The 21,860-nt window shown below is 49.2% G+C and overlaps 2 protein-coding genes across 2 annotated transcripts; both read left to right on the forward strand.

The window, feature by feature from the left end:
- Positions 1 to 779: 779 nt before the first annotated feature.
- Positions 780 to 7,140, forward strand: LOC311181650 (intelectin-2-like; the record flags this gene model as incomplete). The annotated part of the gene is given in 8 exon segments (XM_084250093.1): positions 780 to 831; positions 2,032 to 2,154; positions 2,609 to 2,856; positions 3,174 to 3,332; positions 4,648 to 4,671; positions 4,673 to 4,757; positions 5,565 to 5,668; positions 6,988 to 7,140. Coding segments are annotated over 8 exon segments (948 nt in total).
- A 3,507-nt stretch (positions 7,141 to 10,647) lies between these two features.
- On the forward strand, positions 10,648 to 17,780 carry LOC311181651 (intelectin-2-like; the record flags this gene model as incomplete). The annotated part of the gene is made up of 7 exons (XM_084250094.1): positions 10,648 to 10,699; positions 12,241 to 12,363; positions 12,820 to 13,067; positions 13,386 to 13,544; positions 15,177 to 15,297; positions 16,083 to 16,186; positions 17,628 to 17,780. 7 exons carry the CDS (start codon positions 10,648 to 10,650, stop codon positions 17,778 to 17,780), a joined length of 960 nt encoding a protein of 319 aa, XP_084106220.1.
- Positions 17,781 to 21,860: the final 4,080 nt, after the last annotated feature.

A 21,860-nucleotide genomic window follows, 5' to 3' on the forward strand; every position in this document is an offset into this window, starting at 1 on the left:
ACATCAGAGGCAGACAGGGGTCAAAGGAGGGCAGGGCTGGGCAGGGCCTGCTGAGTGGTTCTCCTTATAAAGTCTCAGCACTTCACCTTCTTCAGCACCCTCTGCAGAGGCAGCGGCGCTGAGTCTGCACCTTGCAGGGAACTGTCAGCTCCAAGCATCTGTGGGGACAGAAGGAGTGAGCTCTCTAGGCTAGTGAGAAAGACTTTCTGATTTTTTTTTAAAGATTTATTTATTTATGCATACAAGAACTGGGATACAGGCCAGAGGTGTGGGGGATGTGAGAATTCACCAGAGACAGAGTGGGGAAAAGAACAGGCAAATTGATTGAAATACACGGCTGAGGGGAGCAGTGGGCGAGACAGCAGAGGTCTGCTGCGCCATGTGTGTAGCTCCCCAGCTGTGGATTGAACTCATGCTGCAGTGGCTATGGGCAGCTTCATAGTGCTGCATCTTAACCCCCTGCGCCACAGGGATGCCTGAGAAGGACTTTCTGAGTCTGCACACACAATGCCTATGTGTTTGGCGGGGGGAGGGGGGCGAACAGAGATGCCAGCTCAGGTCTGGTGGGGTCTTAGGGATAGAAGAGTCAGAGAAGGAGCCCAGACCCTAGGTATTTGTTGGGTTGGACCAGGGTGGGTTATTCCAGGAGGTTCCACAACTTCCAGAGGCCCATCACTTTCCTTTGAGATTTCCTGCCTCAGAAAGGTCGGGGATAAGGATGGGAGGAGAGAAAAGGTCCATGCAGTGACCTTGTGCATCTTATTTCTCCTTAGAGGACAATGGCCAGAACCTGCTTCCTGCTGTTCCTCTCTGTGGCCATCTGGAGCGCAGGTGAGTTCCTGGGGCAACAGTACACTTGTGTGAGCTGAAGGCAAGGGGGTGGGGCAAAGGGTCAGTAGAGGCACTGGGCATCTAAGTCCTGGGCAGAGGAAGTCAGGGGATGCACAGAAGCCATACTGAGCTGGGTAGGGAGGCCTGGGTGCTGACGCTGGCTCTCCTGGTGTCGGCCTGAGGCAGTCAGGGAGTAGGCTAAGGGGGTTCTGGGGTCCGTTGCATGCCCCGGAGTGCTTGAGAGGCACCCAGGAGAAGGACAGCAGGACGCTGTCCCTGCCAATAACTACTGCTCCCATGTCCTTGGCATCTGACAACCACAGGAAGCTGCTGTGTCCAGGAACATCCTCCCTTCAATAATGGGGCTGTCGTTAGTGGAGTGGAAGAGTCAATGTAGCCTGTACTAGGCAGGGCCAGATCCTCTAGCAGGGAGGATCCAGATTTAGGGGCCTCAAAGCAAACTGAGGGACAGATAATGCAGGGAGGGGTGGATCTGACGGCAGCGAGAATGAGACCAAGCCACCAGACATATCAGAGTTTTTATTTTATTGAGGTAATACTGTTTTATAGCTCTGTGTGCAGTCAGAGGTAGAGGAAATGCTCTCCGGATGCATGTGGCCCTCCTCGCCCTCCACCAAGGTGCCCACCGTCTACTTCCATAGTCCACTGGGCTCCCACCACTCATTGCTCTCCCTGCTCCCCAACCCTCCCTGGTGGCCTTAATTTTAGCAACAGATTTCTCGGACTGGTTATTGTTTTGGTTCTGTCTGATATTCCGTTTTGTTTCTCTATATTCCACATAGACGTGAAACCCTGTGATTTTGATCTTTCTCCTTCTGATGTATTTCACTTAGCACGATCCCCACCAGTTCCATCCATGTTGTTTTATGTCATTTTATTATTTTAAAGATTTATTTATTTATGCATACAAGAACTGGGGTACAGGCCAGAGGTGTGGAGGGTGAGAGGATTCACCAGAGACAGAGTGGGGAACAGACAGGGAGACTGACTGAAATGCACTGCTGAGGGGATCAGCGGCAAGACAGGAGAGGTCTGCTGCGCCATGTGGGTGTCTCCCTGTCTGGATATTGAACTTGGACTGCAGTGGCCGCGGAAAGCTTCATAGTGCTGTGACTTAATCCCTTGTACCACCAGGGAGCCGTCCTACCAGGTTTATGAGAATTCTTCTCATTCCTTTAGCAACTGCCCAGTGTCCTGCCCAGTGTCCCGCCAAGATCCCAGGGAGCAATACCTGTGCCTCTCCCTTCTCCTCCTTGCCTAGGAGCTGCAAGGACATCAAAGAAAGCTGCCCTGAAGCAGGAGGTGAGTAATAAACCCACTGGAGTCTCTCCTTGAGGACCATTTTAATCATAGACCCATTGACATCAGCAAATTACACTGGCCCCACTCTCTGCTCAGCTCAGCTCCCGCATGAGTGGGAAATTGAGAACTTTCTGTGCCATCATCACAGTAGACATGTGCTTCTGGAGGCGTGGGTCTCTGAGTTCCTTAGACCCTCAGAGCAGTGGCCTTGTCAAGGCACCAGCCAGGGGGACACAGTATCTCTGCCTCTCAGGCTGCTTGGTCTCCAAACTCTTGAGAGAACAGCCTGGAACTAGGGTGCTCGCTTCTGCTCCCAGGTGACCCCTAGAGACTCCTCCTCACACATGGCCAGGTGAGGGCCCCCAGCATCTATTGGGCCTCCTGTGCCTTTCTGGTTGTGGGCCTGGATGGTCACAGCTCTCAGACAGGGGCTCTGGGCTGTCTCCCCCTGCAGATGGCCTGTATTTCCTCCGCACCGAGAAAGGGGTCGTCTACCAGACCTTCTGTGACATGACTACTGATGGGGGCGGCTGGACCCTGGTGGCCAGTGTGCACGAGAACCATTTGGCTGGGAAGTGCACGGCGGGCGATCGCTGGTCCAGCCAGCAGGGCAACAGGATGGACTACCCAGAGGGCGATGGCAACTGGGCCAATTATAACACCTTTGGGTCAGCAGAGGGCGCCACCAGCGATGACTACAAGGTTGGTGCCTCCCACAGCCCCCCTGGTAAGAGAGAGGTGTGGAGTGTGAGAGAACTGACCGCTTAAGCAAGAGGGATAGAAATGGGGTGTAGGATTGGGCTGGAGAGAAGACATACCTCCAGGGTCTTGCATGACAGAGTACTCCAAAGAGGCTCTGAGGACCCGGGCTTTGGGGGTCTTGTGTGCGTGAGTGGGTGTGTGAGTATTATGGACATCTGACCTCCTGACCAGGGCTGTTCTAGCTCCACTGAGCTCCGTGTTTGGTGTTTGCTTGTGGGAATCCTGGCTTTTCAGGCTCCGTGTCTGTCCCTCTGCAGAACCCTGGCTACTACGACATTCAGGCTCACGACCTGGGCATCTGGCACGTGCCCAACAAGTCCCCCCTTGAGTGCTGGAGGAACAGCGCCTTGCTGAGATATCGCACCAACACCAGCTTCTTCCAGAACCTGGGGCATAATCTGTTTGGCCTGTACCAGGTACATGGGGTCTACCTCGGGGCATTTTCTTCTGGGGACGAGAGCCAGTGGTTGTGTGAGGAGGAGAGAGTGGGCTCTGGTCTCTGTCCCTCGGGACTGCCCTGGGCTGTTGTTTCCTCCCTCTGGCTCATGGCGACCTCCTGTGCTGCCTCCTCAGGATCTCTGAGCTGGGCAGTGGAAGACACCCAAAGGAGAGTGGGGGGTCAGTAATGGGCGACAGAGAAATGGACACCAGCTATAGGTGTGGGAGAGACACACCTATGGCGGAGAAGAATGACTAGTATTTTCCTTTTTAAATTGTGTTATACTTTATTGAAGTAACATTGGTTTACAACACTGTCCATGAACAGGTGGGGATGCATGTTACTCTACTAGATCTATCTGGTGACTTGGTATTATCATTCCTACAAGACTGACCATTTCATATCACCAAAGGACCCATCATACTCCACAGGGCCACCTGCCCACTTGGCTACCAGTAGCTTCAATTTTAGTTGGATGTCTAGATTTTGTTTTGGTTTAGTTTGTCTGTTCCTTTGTTTCATATCTTTTTTGAAATGAGTGAAATCATCTGGTTTTTGTCTTTTCCTTCTGATTTATTTAGCTTAGCATAATTCCCTTCAGTGCCATTCATGTTGTTGCAGATAACCAGAGGTCATCCTTTGTTATGATTGAGTAATATGCAGCTGTCTAAATATCCCAAAAGTTCTTTATCCACTCACCGGTGGTGGGCACTGACGCTGTTTCTGAGATTTGGGTGTTGTAAACAGTGCTGCAATGAACAGAGAAGTTCTTACATCCCTTTGAGTTAATATTGTTGTGTTCTTTGGATAAAGGATAAGGTGTATACTTTCTGAAACATAGTAATCTATTCTTTAAAAATATTCAATTTGTATTTATTTATGCACATAAGAACTAGGGTGTAGGCCAAAGGTGTGTGTGTGGGGGTGAGAAGATTCACCAGAGACAGAGTGGGGAGCACAACAGGCAGATCTACTGAAATACACTGCTGAGGGGAGCAGCCGGTGAGGTCAGCAGGGTCTGCTGTGCCATGTGGGTTAGCTTCCTGGCTGGGGATTGAACTCATGCTGCAGAGACTGGTTTGATAACACTAAGACTTAAACCCCTGTGGTACCAGAGAGGCCCATACAGTAGACCTATTTTTAATATTTGAGAGGGGCAGGAGCAGTCTCCAAGGATCACCAGAATTAAGACTGATTTGCAAATGTGATTGTGAAGGGATTACCCACCTCCCCAATCCCTGTACTATGGTAACATCCCATGATCCTCACACAGCCTCTGTCTGTCCCTGCAGAGATACCCAGTGAAGTATGGAATACAGTGACAACGGCCCGGCTGTCCCAGTGGTCTATGACTATGGGGATGAAAAGAAAGCCGCATCTTATTACTCACCGCTTGGTCAGAGTAAGTGTTTGCTCCCTAGGACTGGTCATGAATCCTCCCTGCAGGGCTGGGAAATGTGGGAAATAATGGCAATTAAAAATTGCTGCCATTTATGAATACTTCCAATGTCCAAATCTCTCTTCTATGAACTTGTCCATTAATCATGAGACAACTTTGAGTTGGAATGACTATTATTTCCACTTGCTAGAAAGTAAACCTTAGATCCTTGGCACTCTGTACAGTTTCTTACAATGGTTAAGAAAACATGTAGATATATGATCACAGGAGGAACATGGCAATGTGGTGAGAAAATTCATTTTTTTAATGAAGGACAGCTATTAATGATATTTTAAAGACATCTTTTCAGATGTAAAGTAGAAGTGAAATCTTTTTGGGAAAATTATAGGCATCACTCTTTACATTAATATTTCAATGACAGCCGCTAGTATAGACAGGAAAACAGACACCTGGCTATCAGTTGAGAGATGAGTAACAGCAGCAGATGGACATGGATAACCGTGCCCCTTGCTGGACCTTTGTGGGTCTTCTTGGTGATCTTTCTGAGTCTACTTTGCCCTGTCAACTTTGGCAGACAAGTGTTCTCTGTGAGCCCAGCCTTGGCTTCTTGCTCCAGTAGGAGAGAGATGCTCCCCAAGCCAAAGTGAGGCCCAGGAGCACCAGCCACAGACCCCAGAGGTGCTGGCACGTCCCTATGCTGTAGTGCTGGCTGCAGCCAGAACTGCTGGTCAGGGAATCCCTGCTGGGCACAGGAAGCTGGTTTACTTCCTCCTTTGACCTCTTGACCCTTTCTCTCTTCTTTCTTTCCAGAGGAATTTGTTTCTGGATTTGTCCAGTTCAGGGTGTTTAATAATGAGAGAGCAGCCAATGCCCTGTGTCCTGGGATGAGAGTTACCGGCTGCAACACTGATGCTGTAAGTTTTGTGGACAGTAAGAACACGCATGCGCACGTGTGTGTGTGTGTGTGTGTGTGTGTGTTTTGTACTATTCTTATTCTCTTGATGGGTTCTTATTCATGTTAACAAAAATCAGTTTGTCAACATTTTCCTGTATGATTAGTACATCAGTTTTGTTCACGAAGTCTTTCTCTTTCCTTCTGTTCAGATCTCGAAGATATTCTCTAATGTTCATGTAACTTTCAGAAGTTTTATGGGTTGCCTTTTCAAGTCTTGAGGGAGAAAGCGGCATGGCTGGATGACTGGACTCTGCCCCGGGGGACATCTGAGAATGGGCTAGGAGGAGATGGAGTCAGCCTCACAGAACAAGGGCATCGTTAGGGCATCTTCCTCTCACCTGACTGTCCTTGACCTGAAGTCACAGCTGCATCTTTTTTTTTAAAGATTTATTTATTTATTTTTGCATAGAAGGTGTAGGCCAGAGGTGCAGGTGGTGAGAGGTTTCACAAGAGACAAAGTGGGAAGCAGAACAGGAGAATTGACTGAAATATACTTCTGAGGGGAGCCTTGGGTAGGATAGGAGAGGTCTGCTGTGCCACATGGGTTAGCTCCCTTACCAGGGTTCGAACTCAAGCTGTAGAGGTGATAGTGCTGAGATTTAACCCCTAGGCCATCATGGAGATCCAGAGTTCAATGTTCTTAACAGGTTGAAAGAGTTTGGATGGACCAGGGACAGGAAGATGATGGGTCAACAGTTCTTGACCCCAGATGAACATAGGGTTGGAAAGTGAAGGAGACTAAAAGACTTTAGGTTTTGTTCTGGGGACTGGTGCCATCCATTAAGACAGGTGATGTGATGAGGAATAGCTTAGGGCCATCAGGTAGATGAATCCTTTTGCTTGGGTCGGTGGAGGCGAGAACTCTGGGTGGTATCTAGGCAGAGGCATCCAGTGGGTTGGATGTGGGTCTCAAGCCTAAGACATATCTGGCAGCCCCAGAGATTTAGGAAGTATTGGTAATTTCATAGTAGACTATAATAGGTAGCATGAGGAGAAGATGAGTCGTAACAGAGAGAGTGAGATGTGCAGTGAGTCTTGGGAATAGCAGTTAGGGGATGGCTGTGAAGGGAGGTGAGTGCCGGCCCTGAGAGGGAATGCTAAGGAAAAGGTCAAAAGGAACTCAGGACAGAGAATGACTTGTCTGTACCGGGAGAGGAGACTTTATGGGAGGGGGTGGTAAAGACAAGATGACCAGGACCAAAGATTCTAGGATTCGTCCAAGAAGAGCTCACAGGTGTGGGCTGCAAATCCCTTACCATGTGTCTCCCTGCTTTCCAGTACTGCATTGGTGGAGGAGGCTTCTTCCCAGAGGGCAATCCCAGACAATGTGGGGACTTCTCCGCCTATGATTGGAATGGATATGGAACCCATACTCTGTGGAGCAGCAGCCGGAGCATAACGGAGGCGGCCGTGCTCCTGTTCTACCGGTGAGGGCTCTGGGTTGGGAGACTGACCCAGCTCCTCACCCCAGATGCTCAGAGTTGGGAAAACTGAGTGTTAGCAAGGAGGAGGGGACAATAAATTACATCAGCATGTGACTCTGGATTTGTTTGAATTGTTTCTTAAAATAGGGAAATAAAATAAATAAATAAAACACATTTTATTATTTTTATGGCATTTATTTATTTATTTATTTTTTATTTATACAAGAACCTAGGTACAGGTCAGATGCGTGGGAGGGAGAGAGGATTCACCAGAGACAGCACAGGGAGCAGAACAGGCAGACTGACAAAATACACTGCTGAGGGGAGCAGAAGTCGTGACAGGACAGTGTGCTGAGCCATGTCGGACCCTCACTGGCTGGCTGCAATCAAACCGGCACTGCAGAGGCTGTGGACAGCTTCATTGCGCTGCGCTCAAACGTGTGCCACCAGGGGAGGCCCAAAATGGAGTCACTCTGTACAAGAATTTTTAAAAGGGAGTGAAGGACCCTTGGATGTGATTTTTACCCACCCAAAGAAGAAGAAAAAAATCTTTTGAAAGTATGTTTACGCAGAAAAACTAAAAACAACCTTGACAAACATCCACAGGTGCTGACAACAGGCTTTTCTTTTTGGAAACTCGTCTAATACCCAACTGTGTAGCAGTCAGATGTAGGTTTCATGTGCCACTACCTACTGTTATTTCTGGAAAGCAATTCTCGAAACTTTGCTGTTTTTGCCTTCATGAACCTACCATCCCCCCATGAACCAGGAACAGGATTCAGGGGCAACTTGAATGAGCCTTCCAGGCCAAAATCCTTAAGGCCCCAAATAAATGCTTTTCCTTTGTTTCAGCTAGAGCAGGTATTACTTTTCTGTCTGAAATTCCTATCATGGGAACTGAAAAGAGGTTTCTTTCCTCCACCCAACACGGTGGATGCCCCCGCACCTGCCGACAGGAGGCCTGGAGGGAAAGGAAGCAGCACCCTGGGCAGCAGCATCTGGAGCAAGAGCAGGCCCAGCACCTGAGGTGCAGGGATGCCGAGTGGCAGGGTCAGGGGTCACAGGAGCCTCAGCAGTGGACAGCACAGAAACAAGCCAGGTGGGCTGGGCATTTGTAGAATGTAGGAATCTTTTTTGTTAGCATGCCTGCCACCCCCTGGGGATTAAGGTTTTTCAAGAGGACAGAAAATCTGACAAAGTGAGGAGATGATACAAGAGAAGTGTCCTTAAATTACAAAAAAAAGAGAAGTATGAGAGGCACGAATGCCAGACCTGTGTGGCATTCGTTTGACCCCCAGTGTGACCTCATGGCTGGTGTTCCCTGGAAGGACCAGTTACAGTCAGGACATTAGTGATATGAAGTTGGTACTTGTGTAACCAGAAGACCCGAGTTCGGGCCATATGTCACTGCCAAATGCCAATAATGTAGAGACAGGAATTGAATCTTTAATCAGACAGCCGGCAGTCTGGAAGATGGGGGTGGTTATCATCGTAAAGAAATCACCTTAACATTTCGTTTCCAGCTGTCTTTTATTTTTTTTTTAAAGATTTATTTATTTATGCATACAAGAACTGGAGTACAGGCCAGAGGGGCGTGGGTGAGAGGATTCACCAGAGACAGAGTGGGGAGCAGAACAGGCAGATCTACTGAAATACACTGCTGAGGGGAGCAGCGGGCAAGTCAGGAGAGGTCTGCTGTGCCATGCGGGTACCTCCGTGGCCGGGATTGAACTCATGCTGCAGTGGCTGCAGGTACCTTCATAGTGCTGCGTCTTAATCCTTTGCAGCACCAGGCAGACCCCACCAGCTGTGTTTTTATAGTGAGTTGAACAAAGAGAGTTCAGCAGTCAGGGGGCCTTCACTGCTGCCAGGAGCCCGTGATGTGCAGCTCCCTTATCGCCCTCCTGGACCAGGCCTCAGGCTTGTCCCACTGTGCAGAGGCTGCTCTTCAGATAACACCGGCTCCCCACACTCCTCCGGATGTGTCCTTGGGCTGGAAAATTAACTCAGAGCAGACAGGCCATAAACTGTACGTGAGTGCAGATTTCCTACTATACCAGCTTAGTGTTTCACCTGATCTCCCCCGCTCTCCCAGCCCCTGTCATCCGTGCGGTGGGTTTATGTGAGCCTGGCTCTATTATCTGAAGCCCACACTCACCTAGGGGTAAAGGGCCATGCTCTATTTCATTTACTTCCAAATCTTTCAGAATGAAAGTGTGAGCTTATCTGCGTAGGAGAGTATACCAATGATAATTTGAATGCAGTGAAATATCCGCAAAAGATGAATCTAGGTGAAGGGAATATGTTTGTTTTGGACTGCTCATTTTGCTGTGTTTTGAAATTTTTGAAGTATTTATACACAAAAATTCATTAAGAGAATGAAAGAGCAATGAGATGCATGCACTGATGAGTGTGGACGGGTGCACAGTAGTACCCAGAGGAGGCACAGCTGGGGGCGCTGGGTGTGAGGGTGGCCTCAGGGAGAAGGTTAAGGAGACACAGAAGATGAGGTCTGGACAGAGGTGTGTCTGAGGCTCTGGAGCAGCTGATAGGGAAGGGGAGGAGGCGGCAGGCAAGGGCTATAGGGTCCCGCCTCTGCTATCTTGTCCCACAATGAAGCTCTGTGCCTGCTGTGACAAAGCGGGGTCCCCTCCCCATGTCAGAGTCACCTACGTGACCGGGCACATGGCCCCATCCTCCAGCCAGACACACATGCCTTCTCCTTCCCAGGGACCCAGCACTCTTCAGAGGGAGGGACATCAGAGGGAGGCAGGGTCAGAAGAGGGCAGGGCTGGGCAGGGCCTGCTGAGTGGTTCTCCTTAAAAAGTCTCAGCACTTCACCTTCTTCAGCACCCTCTGCAGAGGCAGCGGCGCTGAGTCTGCACCTGACAGAGGACCCTCAGCTCCAAGCATCTGTGGGGATGGAAGAAGGGAGCATTCTGGTCTGGTGAAAAGGACTTTTAAAAAAAGTTTTATTTATGTATGTATGCAGAAACTGGGATACAGGCCAGAGGTGTGGGGGCTATGAGAATTCATCAGAGACAGAGAGGGGAACAGAACAGGCAGACTGAGTGAAATACCTAGCTGAGGGGAGCAGTGGGCGAGACAGCAGAGGTCTGCTGAGCCTGTGTGTATCTCCCTAGCTGTGGATTGAACTCGTGCTGCAGTGGCTGTGGGTAGCTTCATAGTGCTGGATCTTAACCCCCTGCATCACCAGGGATGCCTGAGGAGTACTTTCTGAGTCTGCACACACAATGCCTATGTATTTGGCAGGGAGCAAAGATGCCAGCTCAGGTCTGGTGTGGTTTTAGGGATAGGAGAGTCAGAGAAGGACCCTAGACCCTGGTATTTGTTGGGTTGGACCAGGGTGTGTTATTCCAGGAGGTTCCAGAACTTCCAGAGGCCCATCACTTTCCTTTGAGGTTTCCTGCCTCAGAAAGGTCGGGGATAAGGATGGGAGGAGAGAAAAGGTCCATGCAGTGACCTTGTGCATCTTATTTCTCCTTAGAGGACAATGGCCAGAACCTGCTTCCTGCTGTTCCTGTCAGTGGCCACCTGGAGCGCAGGTGAGTTTCTGGGGCAACAGTACACTTGTGTGAGCTGAAGGCAAGGGGGTGGGGCAAGGGGTCAGTAGAGGCACTGGGCATCTAAGTCCTGGGCAGAGGAAGTCAGGGGATGCACAGAAGCCATACTGAGCTGGGTAGGGAGGCCTGGGTGCTGACGCTGGCTCTCCTGGTGTCGGCCTGAGGCAGTCAGGGAGTAGGCTAAGGGGGTTCTGGGGTCCGTTGCATGCCCCGGAGTGCTTGAGAGGCACCCAGGAGAAGGACAGCAGGACCCTGTCATGCCAATAACTACTGCTCCCATGTCCTTGCATCTGACAACCACAGGAAGCTGTTGTGTCCAGGAACACACTCCTTTCAATAATGGGGCTGTCGTTAGCGGAGTGGAAGAGTCAGTGTAGCCTGTACTAGGCAGGGCCAGATCCTCTAGCAGGGAGGATTCAGATTCAGGGGCCTCAAAGCAAACTGAGGGACAGATAATGTAGGGAGGGGTGGATCTGATGGCAGCGAGAATGGGACCAAGCCACCAGACATATCAGAGTTTTTATTTTATTGAGGTAATACTGTTTTATAGCTCTGTGTGCAGTCAGAGGTAGAGGAAATGCTCTCCGGATGCATGTGGCCCTCCTCGCCCCCCACCAAGGTGCCCACCGTCTACTTCCATAGTCCACTGGGCTCCCACCACTCATTGCTCTCCCTGCTCTCCAACCCTCCCTGGTGGCCTTAATTTTAGCAACAGATTTCTCGGACTGGTTATTGTTTTTTTTTTTTTTTTTATAGATTTTTTTTTTTTTTAATAGAGGCATGTTTTATTTATTTATTTATTTGTTTGTTTGTTTTGTTTATACATGCACTGGGTACAGTCAGAAGCGCGGGAGGGTGAGAGAATTCACCAGAGCCAGAGCGGGGAGCAGAGCAGGCAGAAGGACCGAAGTACACTGCTGAGGGGAGCAGCGGGCGGCAGGAGAGGTCTACGCGCCATGCGGGACCCTCCTCTGGTGGCCGGGGAGCAGCCGGGGATCGAACCGGCGCCGCAGAGGCCGCGAGCAGCTTCGCAACCCAGCGCTCAACCGCTGCGCCACCGGGGAGGCCCTGGTTATTGTTTTTGTTCTGTCTGATATTCCGTTTTGTTTCTCTATATTCCACATAGACGTGAAACCCTGTGATTTTGATGTTTCTCCTTCTGATGTATTTCACTTAGCACGATCCCCACCAGTTCCATCCATGTTGTTTTATGTCATTTTATTATTTTAAAGATTTATTTATTTATGCATACAAGAACTGGGGTACAGGCCAGAGGTGTGGAGGGTGAGAGGATTCACCAGAGACAGAGTGGGGAACAGACAGGGAGACTGACTGAAATGCACTGCTGAGGGGATCAGCGGCAAGACAGGAGAGGTCTGCTGCGCCATGTGGTTATCTCCCTGTCTGGATATTGAACTTTGACTGCAGTGGCCGCGGAAAGCTTCATAGTGCTGTGACTTAATCCCTTGCACCACCAGGGAGCCGTCCTACCAGGTTTATGAGAATTCTTCTCATTCCTTTAGCAACTGCCAGATGTCCTGCCAAGTGTCCCGACGAGATCCCAGAAAGCAATACCTGTGCCTCTCCCTTCTCCTCCTTGCCTAGGAGCTGCAAGGACATCAAAGAAAGCTGCCCTGAAGCAGGAGGTGAGTAATAAACCCACTGGATTCTCTCCTTGAGGACCATTTTAATCACAGACCCACATGGACATCAGCAAGTGACACTGGCCCCACTATCTGCTCAGCTCAGCTCCTGCATGAGTGGGAAATTGAGATCTTTCTGTGCCATCATCACGGTAGATATGTCCTTCTAGAGGCGCAGGTCTCTGAGTTCCTTAGACCCTCAGAGTAGTGGCCTTGGTGAGGCACCAGCCAGGGGGACACAGCATCTCTGCCTCTGAGGCTGTTTGCTCTCCAAACTCTTGAGAGAATAGCCTGGAACCAGAGCGCTCGCCTCTGCTCCCAGGTGAACCCTGGAGATTCCTACTCAAACATGGCCAGGTGAGGGGCCTCAGCATCTACTGGGCCTCCCATGTCTTTCTGGTCATGGGGTTGGAAGGTCACGGCTCTCAGACAGGGACTCTGGACTACCTCCCCCTGCAGATGGCCTGTATTTCCTCAGCACCGAGAAAGGGGTCGTCTACCAGACCTTCTGTGACATGACTACTGATGGGGGTGGCTGGACCCTGGTGGCCAGTGTGCACGAGAACCACATGGGTGGCAAGTGCACCGTGGGTGATCGCTGGTCCAGTCAGCAGGGCAGCAGGTTGGACTACCCAGAGGGCGATGGCAACTGGGCCAATTACAACACCTTTGGGTCAGCAGAGGGCGCCACCAGCGATGACTACAAGGTTGGTGCCTCCCACATTCCCCCTGGTAAGAGAAAGGTGTGGAGTGTGAGAGGAACTGACTGTTTAAGCAAGAGGGATAGAAATGGGGTGTAGGATTGGGCTGGAGAGAAGACATACCTCCAGGGTCTTGCGAGACAGAATCCTCCAAAGAGGCTGTGAGGACCCGGGTGTTGGGGGTCTTGCGTGCGTGAGTGGGTGTGTGAGTATTATTGCTATCTGACCTCCTGACCACGGCTGTTCTAGTTCCACTGAGCTCCATGTTTGGTGTTTGCTTGTGGGAATCCTGGCTTTTCAGGCTCCATGTCTGTCCCTCTGCAGAACCCTGGCTACTACGACATTCAGGCTCACGACCTGGGCATCTGGCACGTGCCCAACAAGTCCCCCCTTGAGAGCTGGAGGAACAGCGCCTTGCTGAGATATCGCACCAACACCAGCTTCTTCCAGAACCTGGGGCATAATCTGTTTGGCCTGTACCAGGTACATGGGGTCTACTTGGGGGCATTTTCTTCAGGGAACGAGAGCCAGTGGTTGTGTGAGGAGGAGAGAGTGGGCTCTGGTCTCTGTCCCTCGGGGCTGCCCTGGGCTGTTGTTTCCTCCCTCTGGCTCATGGTGACCTCCTGTGCTGCCTCCTCAGGATCTAAGCCGGGCAGTGGAAGACACCCAAAGGAGAGTGGGGTGTCAGTAACGGGCAACGGAGAAAAGGACACCAGCTATAGGTGTGGGGGAGACACAACCATGGGGGAGAAGAATGACTAGTATTTTCCTTTTAAAATTGTGTTATACTTTATTGAAGTAACATTGGTTTACAACACTGTCCATGAACAGGTGGGGATGCATGTTACTCTACTAGATCTATCTGGTGACTTGGTATTATCATTCCTGTCATCAGACTGACCATTTCATATCACCAAAGGACCCATCATACCCCACAGGGCCACCTGCCCACTTGGCTACCAGTAGCTTCAATTTTAGTTGGATGTCTAGATTTTGTTTTGGTTTAGTTTGTCTGTTCCTTTGTTTCATATCTTTTTTGAAATGAGTGAAATCATCTGGTTTTTGTCTTTTCCTTCTGATTTATTTAGCTTAGCATAATTCCCTTCAGTGCCATTCATGTTGTTGCAGATAACCAGAGGTCATCCTTTGTTATGATTGAGTAATATGCAGCTGTCTTTATAAATATCCAATAATTTCTTTATCTACTCACCTGTGGTGGGCACTGACGCTGTTTCTGTGATTTGGGTGTTGTAAACAGTGCTGCAATGAACAAAGAAGTGCTTATATCCCTTTGAGTTAATATTGTTGCGTTCTTTTTTTTTTTTTTTTTAAAGATTTATTTATTTATTTATATAAGCACTGGGTACAGTCAGAAGTGCGGGAGGGTGAGAGAATTCACCAGAGCCAGAGCGGGGAACAGAGCAGGCAGAAGGACCAAAGTCCACTGCTGAGGGGAGCAGCAGGCGGCAGGAGAGGTCTGCGCGCCATGTGGGACCCTCCTCCGGTGGCCGGGGAGCAGCCGGGGATCGAACTGGCGCTGCAGAGGCTGCGGGCAGCTTCGCAACCCTGCGCTCAGCCGCTGCGCCACCCGGGAGGCCCATATTTTTGCGTTCTTTGGATAAAGGATAAGGTGTTTAATTTCTGAAACATAGTAATCTATTCTTTAAAAATATTTAATTTGTATTTATTTATGCATATAAAAGTAGGGTGTAGGCGAGAAGTTGTGTGTGTGTGTGGGGGGGGTGGTGGTGAGATGATTTACTAGAGACAGAGTAGGGAGCTGAACAGGCAGATTTACTAAATACACTGCTGAGGGGAGCAGCTGGTGAGGTCAGCAGGGTCTGCTGTGCCATGTGGGTTAGCTTCCTGGCTGGGGATTGAACTCATGCTGCAGCGACTGGTTTGATAACACTATGACTTAAACCCCTGTGGCACCAGGAGGCCCATACAGTAGATCTATTTTTAACATTTTGAGAGGGGCTGGAGCAGTCTCCAGGGTTCACCAGAATTAAGACTGATTTGCAAATGTGATTGTGAAGGGATTACCCACCTCCCCAATCCCTGTACTATGGTAACATCCCATGATCCTCACACAGCCTCTGTCTGTCCCTGCAGAGATACCCAGTGAAGTATGGAATAGGGAGTTGTTCCAGTGACAATGGCCCGGCTGTCCCAGTGGTCTATGACTATGGGGATGAAAAGAAAGCCGCATCTTATTACTCACCGCTTGGTCAGAGTAAGTGTTTGCTCCCTAGGACTGGTCATGAATCCTCCCTGCAGGCCTGGGAAATGTGGGAAATAATGGCAATTAAAAATTGCTGCCATTTATGAATACTTCCAATGTCCAAATCTCTCTTCTATGAACTTGTCCATTAATCATGAGACATCTTTGAGTTTGGATGACTATTATTTCCACTTGCTAGAGAGTAAGCCTTAGATCCTTGCCATGCTGTATAGCTTCTTACAATGGTTAAGACAATGTGTAGGTTAATGATCACAGGAGGAACATGGCAATGTGGAGAGAAAATTCACTTTTTTAAATGGAGGATAGCTATTATATTTTGAAGATATCTTTTCGGCAATAAAGCTACAGAAGTGAAACTTTTTGGGAATATAATGGCATCACTCTTTATATTAATATTTCCGTGACAACAGCTAGTATAGACACGAAAACAGACACCTGGCCATCAGGTGAGAGATGTGTAATAGCAGCAGATGGACATGGATAATTGCGCCCCCTTTTGGACCTTTGTGGGTCTTCTTGGTTCCCCTGTAAGCCTTGGCAGACAAGTGTCCTCTGTGTGCCCAGCCTTGGCTTCTTGCCCCAGTGGGAAAGAGATGCCCTCCCAGTCCAGGTGAGGGCCAGGAGCACCAGCCACAGACCCCAGAGGTGCTGGCCCGTCCCTATGCTGTAGTGCTGGCTGCAGCCGGAACTGCTGGTCAGGGAATCCCTGCTGGGCACAGAAAGTTGGTTCTGGCTCCCCTTTGAACACTTGATCCACTTTTCCTTTTCTCTTTCAGAGGAATTTGTTGCTGGATTCGTCCAGTTCAGGGTGTTTAATAATGAGAGAGCAGCCAATGCCCTGTGTCCTGGAATGAAAGTTACCGGCTGCAACACGGAACATGTGAGTTTTGTGGACGGTAGCTGCCTGTGTGTGTGTCTTACCTGACAGCTGTGCCCTGTACTGACTGCTGTGCTCCTCTCTGTTCTATGCGCATATTTTCATATTCACCTTCATTTACAGATTTTTCCTTAAACCTACATCACAGAGCACCTCAACTTGCAGCTTCGAGATGTAAAGATGACAGTCACTCTAGCTTTGCAGACTGAGTAGATGAGATGCAAATATATAACTGCAACTGTAACAGTAGCTTAGGGCTCTGGAATACAGTATTGGAGCTTCTCATTCTGCTAGTGACTCAGAGGTGATTGTTTAAGGAGGCACTTTCGTGTTGAGTCTCAACAGATGCATAGAGATCAGCACGGAGCTGGGACTGGATCACATATTTTTAGTGTGAATGACTGATGAGTTCCCCATCAGTGGTGTTTAAGAGAACATGGTATGTTTGAGAGAGCATGGTACGTTGAAGGGCAGTGAGTTATCTGTGACTGTGGGGCAAGCTGTGAAGGAGTTCAACCCAAGTTCCCTGCCATCCTTGGCAAGGGTCAGTGAGCCTGGATCCAGACCTGTAGGCGATGGATCAACAATTCTTGGCACCAGATGACTATGGGGGATGGAGAGGCATGGAGGCTACAAACAATTTAGGTTTTGTTTTGCTGACTGGATGCTATCAATTAAGACAGGAGACAGGATGAGGAACAGGTTCAGAGGTAGCAGGAGAGGTGATTCCTTTTTTTTGACTCTGTGGAGATGAGAGCTGGGAGGTACCTAGTGGAGGCATCTGGTGCAGTTGGATGTGGGTCTCAACCAGGAAGCACATCTGACTGGTCTCAGGTTCAGGAGTGATGCTGTAATGCAGGAGCATCTTTATATTTGCTAAAGTCAAGGAGAAGTGAAGCCATGAAAGGAAGGAGGTGTACACTGAGGTATCAGGAAACATTTAGGGGATTAGCCAAGGGAGAGAGGTGAGAGGCAGGCTTGAGAGGGAATGTTATGGAAGGTAGAAGGGCAGTCAGGAAGGTGAGAGGGTTTCACTGGATGGTGGTCAAAATCAAGTACAGTGAGGCCCAAAGAGTCTAAGGTTTTGGCCATAACGACATCAGTTCGGGCGTCCCTGGTGGCGCAAGGGGTCAAGCACAGCGCTATGAAGCTATTGCAACCTCTGCGGCATGAGTTCGATCCCCAGCTGGGCAGGGAGAAACCCACATGGTGCAGCAGACCTCTCTTGTCTCGCCCGCTGCTCCCCTCAGCAGAGTATTTCAGTCAGTCTGCCTGTTTTGCTCCCCGCTGTGTCTCTGGTGAATCCTCTCACCCTCCACACCTCTGGCCTTTACCCCAGCTCTTGTATGCATGGATAAATAAATCTTTTTTTTTTTTTTTAAAGACCTCAGTTCACCGGTGTGGACTGCAAATCTCTCACTGTGTCTCCTCTCTTGCTCCCTAGCATTGCATTGGTGGAGGAGGGTTCTTCCCAGAGGCCAATCCCCTCGAGTGTGGGGATTTCTCCAGCTTTGATTTTTCTGGATATGGTACTCATATTGGTTACAGCAGCAGCCGGGAGATAACTGAGGCAGCCGTGCTCCTGTTCTATCGGTGAGACCTCTGTGCTGTGAGACCCACCTCAGCTCCCAGATGCTCAGGGATGGGTAAACTGCATGCCCCTCAAGAGCAGATGAGAATAAATTACATCTGTTTGTGATTCTGGATTTCTTTCAACTATTTTTTTCAGAGAGTATGGGACCTTTAGGGATATTTAAAAATTTCTGGTGAATTCACCTCCGAATTTCTGAGTTAGGAATTTTAAGCCCCAGGTATCCCAAACACAAGTATGCTTTTTTTGAAGAGGACCCCACAATTAGGTTGGAAGGGGGAAGATTTCGTTTTCATTCTTGCTGTCATGCTGCTAATCCAAGCCCTCTATAGAAAGATCTTAAAAAACAAGGATGATTATTATTTAGATTTGGAAGGGAAAAAGAAACAGAGACACCACTACCCATTCCCTGTGTTCCTCGTGCTTTGACAGCCTGGGCTCTAAATGACTCTAATACCACTTCCCTTGTGTGTTTTTGTATCTTCCTGTAACACCAAGAAATTCTCTGACTCCAGGTAGGTGTCCAGTCAACTCAATCTGACACTCTCTTCCAGGAGAAGTTCAGGTCCTTTAAAGTAAGTGCTCATTCCTACAAGTCTCACCACCCCACCCCCCACTTCCCTTGCCAGCCCCAAGTCTAGGTTGTCACCTGCGCTTCTGACTGATGAGTATGAATAGATTCCAACCACCTCTCACTGGGTTGAGTGGTATTGCTGGAGTGGCTCACAGGACTCGGAGAAACATGTCACTTACTAGATTAGGGGCTGGTTAGTACAAGATACAGCTCAGGAGCGGAAGGAATAGGTGCACAGAGCCAGGAGGGTCAATGCTGGACTCACCAAAGGATAGTGCACAGGTTTCCCTAATGCTATCCCTTTGCATTTGATTCTTTTTTTTTTTAAAGATATATTTATGCATACAAGAATGGGGTGCAGGCCAGAGATGTGGGGGGTGAGAGGATTCACCAGAGACAGAGTGGGGAGCAGAACAGGCAGACTGACTGAAATACACTGCTGAGGGGAGCAGCAGGTGCGACAGGAGAGGTCTGCTGTGCCATGTGGGTAGCTCCTTGCCTGGGGATCGAACTTGTGCTGCAGTGCCTGTGGACAGCTCCATAGGATGCATCTTAACCCCTTGCACACCAGGGAGGTTCTGCATTTGATTCTTTTGATATTATAAATGCTAGGCATTTTTCATGCTATTTCAACTGTAAATAAATATTTGTATGTTGATCTGATGATCTTCCTATATACATTTATTAATTCTAAAAGTTATTGAGGCTCTTGAATTTCTGAAAAACAAACAAAGAAACAATTCTATCTTTTCTTGTTCTCACTTTATTTCATCAGCTAATATCTCTAGGAAAATGTTGGCTGGAAATACTGGTATTAGCTGTCTTCCCCTAGATCCCAGTCTCTGAAGGAAAACTTTCCATTTCACCATAAAATACTGTTTGCTGGAGTTTTTTTTTTTTTAAAGACATTTATTTATGCACACAAGAACTGGGGTATAGGCCTGAGGTGAGTCAGGAGAGGTCTGCAGTGCCATGTGGGTCAGCTCCCTGGCTAGGGATCGAACTTGTGCTGCAGTGGCTGCCTCTTAACCCTTTGGACCACCAGGGAGGCCTCAGTAGCCATGTTTTTGTCTTTCAGCTGTTTATGTTGAGGTCGTTGATTAGTTAGTAATGGTATGGTAGGAAGAATTAACATGAAAATTTCCACCATCTTTAAACCAAACTCCAAAGTCTCCTGGAAAGTGGGCACACTTGTGTTCTGGGATACTTGAGACTTGAAATTCGAACTCCAAATGTTGGAAGTGGAATTCATCAGAAAATAGATATTATTTAAAAATAGCCTTACCCCCGCCGCGGGTCCAGGCAGCTCGGGTGGCGGGAGGAGCGGCAGCGGTCAGGCAGCGCAGCTCCGCGAAGGCTCTCGGCACACCGCAGACAGCAGGTACCCGGCACGCGCCCGCCGCGCCGCCACGATGCCCAAGACGAAGGTCAGCTCGGCCGAGGGGGCGGCCAAGGAGGAGCACAAGAGGAGATCCGCCAGGTTGTCGGCGAAACCCGCTCCTGCAAAAGGGGAGACGATGCCCAAAAAGGCGGCAGGAAAGGATAAATCATCAGACAAAAAAGTGCTGAGGGGAGCAGTGGGAGAGACAGGAGAGGTCCGCCGTGCCATGTGGGTATCTTGCCCGCCCGCTGGAATCAACCCAGTGCTGCAGAGTCTGTGGACAGCTTCACAGCACTGCGCTCAACCACCTACACCACCCGGGGAGGCCCTGCAGCCAGTAACTTTCATTCCAGGACACAGGGCATTGGCTTCTCATTCATTCATTCATTCATTCATTTTAAAAGATTTATTTATTTATGCATACAAGAACTGGGGTGCAGGCCAGAGATGTGGGGGGGTGAGAGAATTCACCAGAGACAGAGTAGGGAACAGAACAGGCAGACGGACTGAAATACACTGCTGAGGGGAGCAATGGGCGAGTCAGGAGAGGTCTGCTGCACCATGTGTGTATCTCCCTGGCCTGGTATCGAACTTGTTCTGCAGTGGCTGTGGATGGCTTCATAGTGCTGAGACTTAACTCCTTGCGCAACCAGGGAGGGTAAGGTCTCTCTTTATTAAACACCCTGAACTGGACAAACCTGGCAACAAATTCCCCTGAAAGAGAAAAGGACAGAAGGGTCAAGTGTTCAAAGGAAGAGCTAGAACCAGCTTCCTGTGCCCAGCAGGGATTCCCTGACTAGCAGTTCTGGCTGCAGCCAGCACTGCAGCATAGGGATGGGCCAGCACCTCTGGGGCCTGCGGCTGGTGCTCCTGGCCCTCACCTGGACTGGGAGGGCATCTCTCTCCCACTGGGGCAAGAAGCCAAGGCTGGGCTCACAGAGGACACTTGTCTGTCAAGGCTTACAGGGAAAAGTAGACTCAGAAAGATCACCAAGAAGACCCACAAAGGTCCAGCAGGGGGCGCGGTTATCCATGTCCATCTGCTGCTGTTACACCTCTCTCACCTGATAGCCAGGTGTCTGTTTTCCTGTCTACCATTAACTGCTTCCTACAATATAGCAATATAAACTCTAATAGCTTTAAATTTTTCAACAAGGACTGCTTTTCTGTGCCTCCATTATGTTGAAAATAGTATCTGTTTTAGAGAACATTTATCAGTCACTCAGATTAATTTTTCTCATTTTGTTGCTTGTTTTATTTCCCACAAATTAAGAGCCTATACCTTTCCTGAATTATTATAAGAGGTCACACAAGGTAAGAAGTCAGTGTTTATCTCCTATAGAAATAATAGTACTTCTTTTTTTTTTAAAAGATCTATTTATTTATGCATACAAGAGCTGGGGTATAGGCCAGAGGTATAGGGGGTGAGAGGATTCATCAGAGACAGAGTGGGGAACAGAACAGGCAGAATGACTGAAGTACACTGCTGAGGGGAGCAGCGGGCAAGGCAGGAGAGGTCTGCCGTGCCATGTCGGTTGCTCCCTGGCCGGCTGGGGATCGAACTCATGCTGCAGAAGCTGTGGAAGGCTTCATAGGTTGTGTCTTAACCCCTTGCACCACCAGGGAGGCCTGAGATAATAGTACTTCTAACTTTAGCATTTCCTCCTGATGATTAAGTGACAAATCATGTCAAATTTTTAGAAAAGCAACTGGTACATTTGAGTGTTAAGACAGGGTGGCAAGGGCCTCCCTGGTGGCTCAAGGGGTTAAACCTCAGTACTATGAAGCTATTGGCACCCACTTCAGCACCAGTTCTATCCCCCCGCCGGCCAGGGACTACCCACATGGTGCAGCAGAGCTCTCCTGACTTGCCCGCTGCTCCCCTCAGCAGTGTATTTCAGTACATCTGCCTGTTCTGTTCCCCACTCTGTCTCTGGTGAATCCTCTCACCGCCCCATCCCCCGGCCTCTGGCCTGTACCCTAGCTCTTGTTTGCATAAATAAATAAATCTTTCAAAAAAAAAGGATAGGGTACCAGAATGTAATTGCTGTTGTTTCCCATCTTCCCCAAGCAAGCTGGGAGGATTCATGATGAGTCCTAGGGAGAAAACTCTCACTCTGGCCATATGGCG

Source organism: Talpa europaea (genome assembly GCF_964194135.1).
Source record: "Talpa europaea genome assembly, chromosome: 12".
In the NCBI taxonomy this organism is placed as follows: domain Eukaryota; kingdom Metazoa; phylum Chordata; class Mammalia; order Eulipotyphla; family Talpidae; genus Talpa; species Talpa europaea.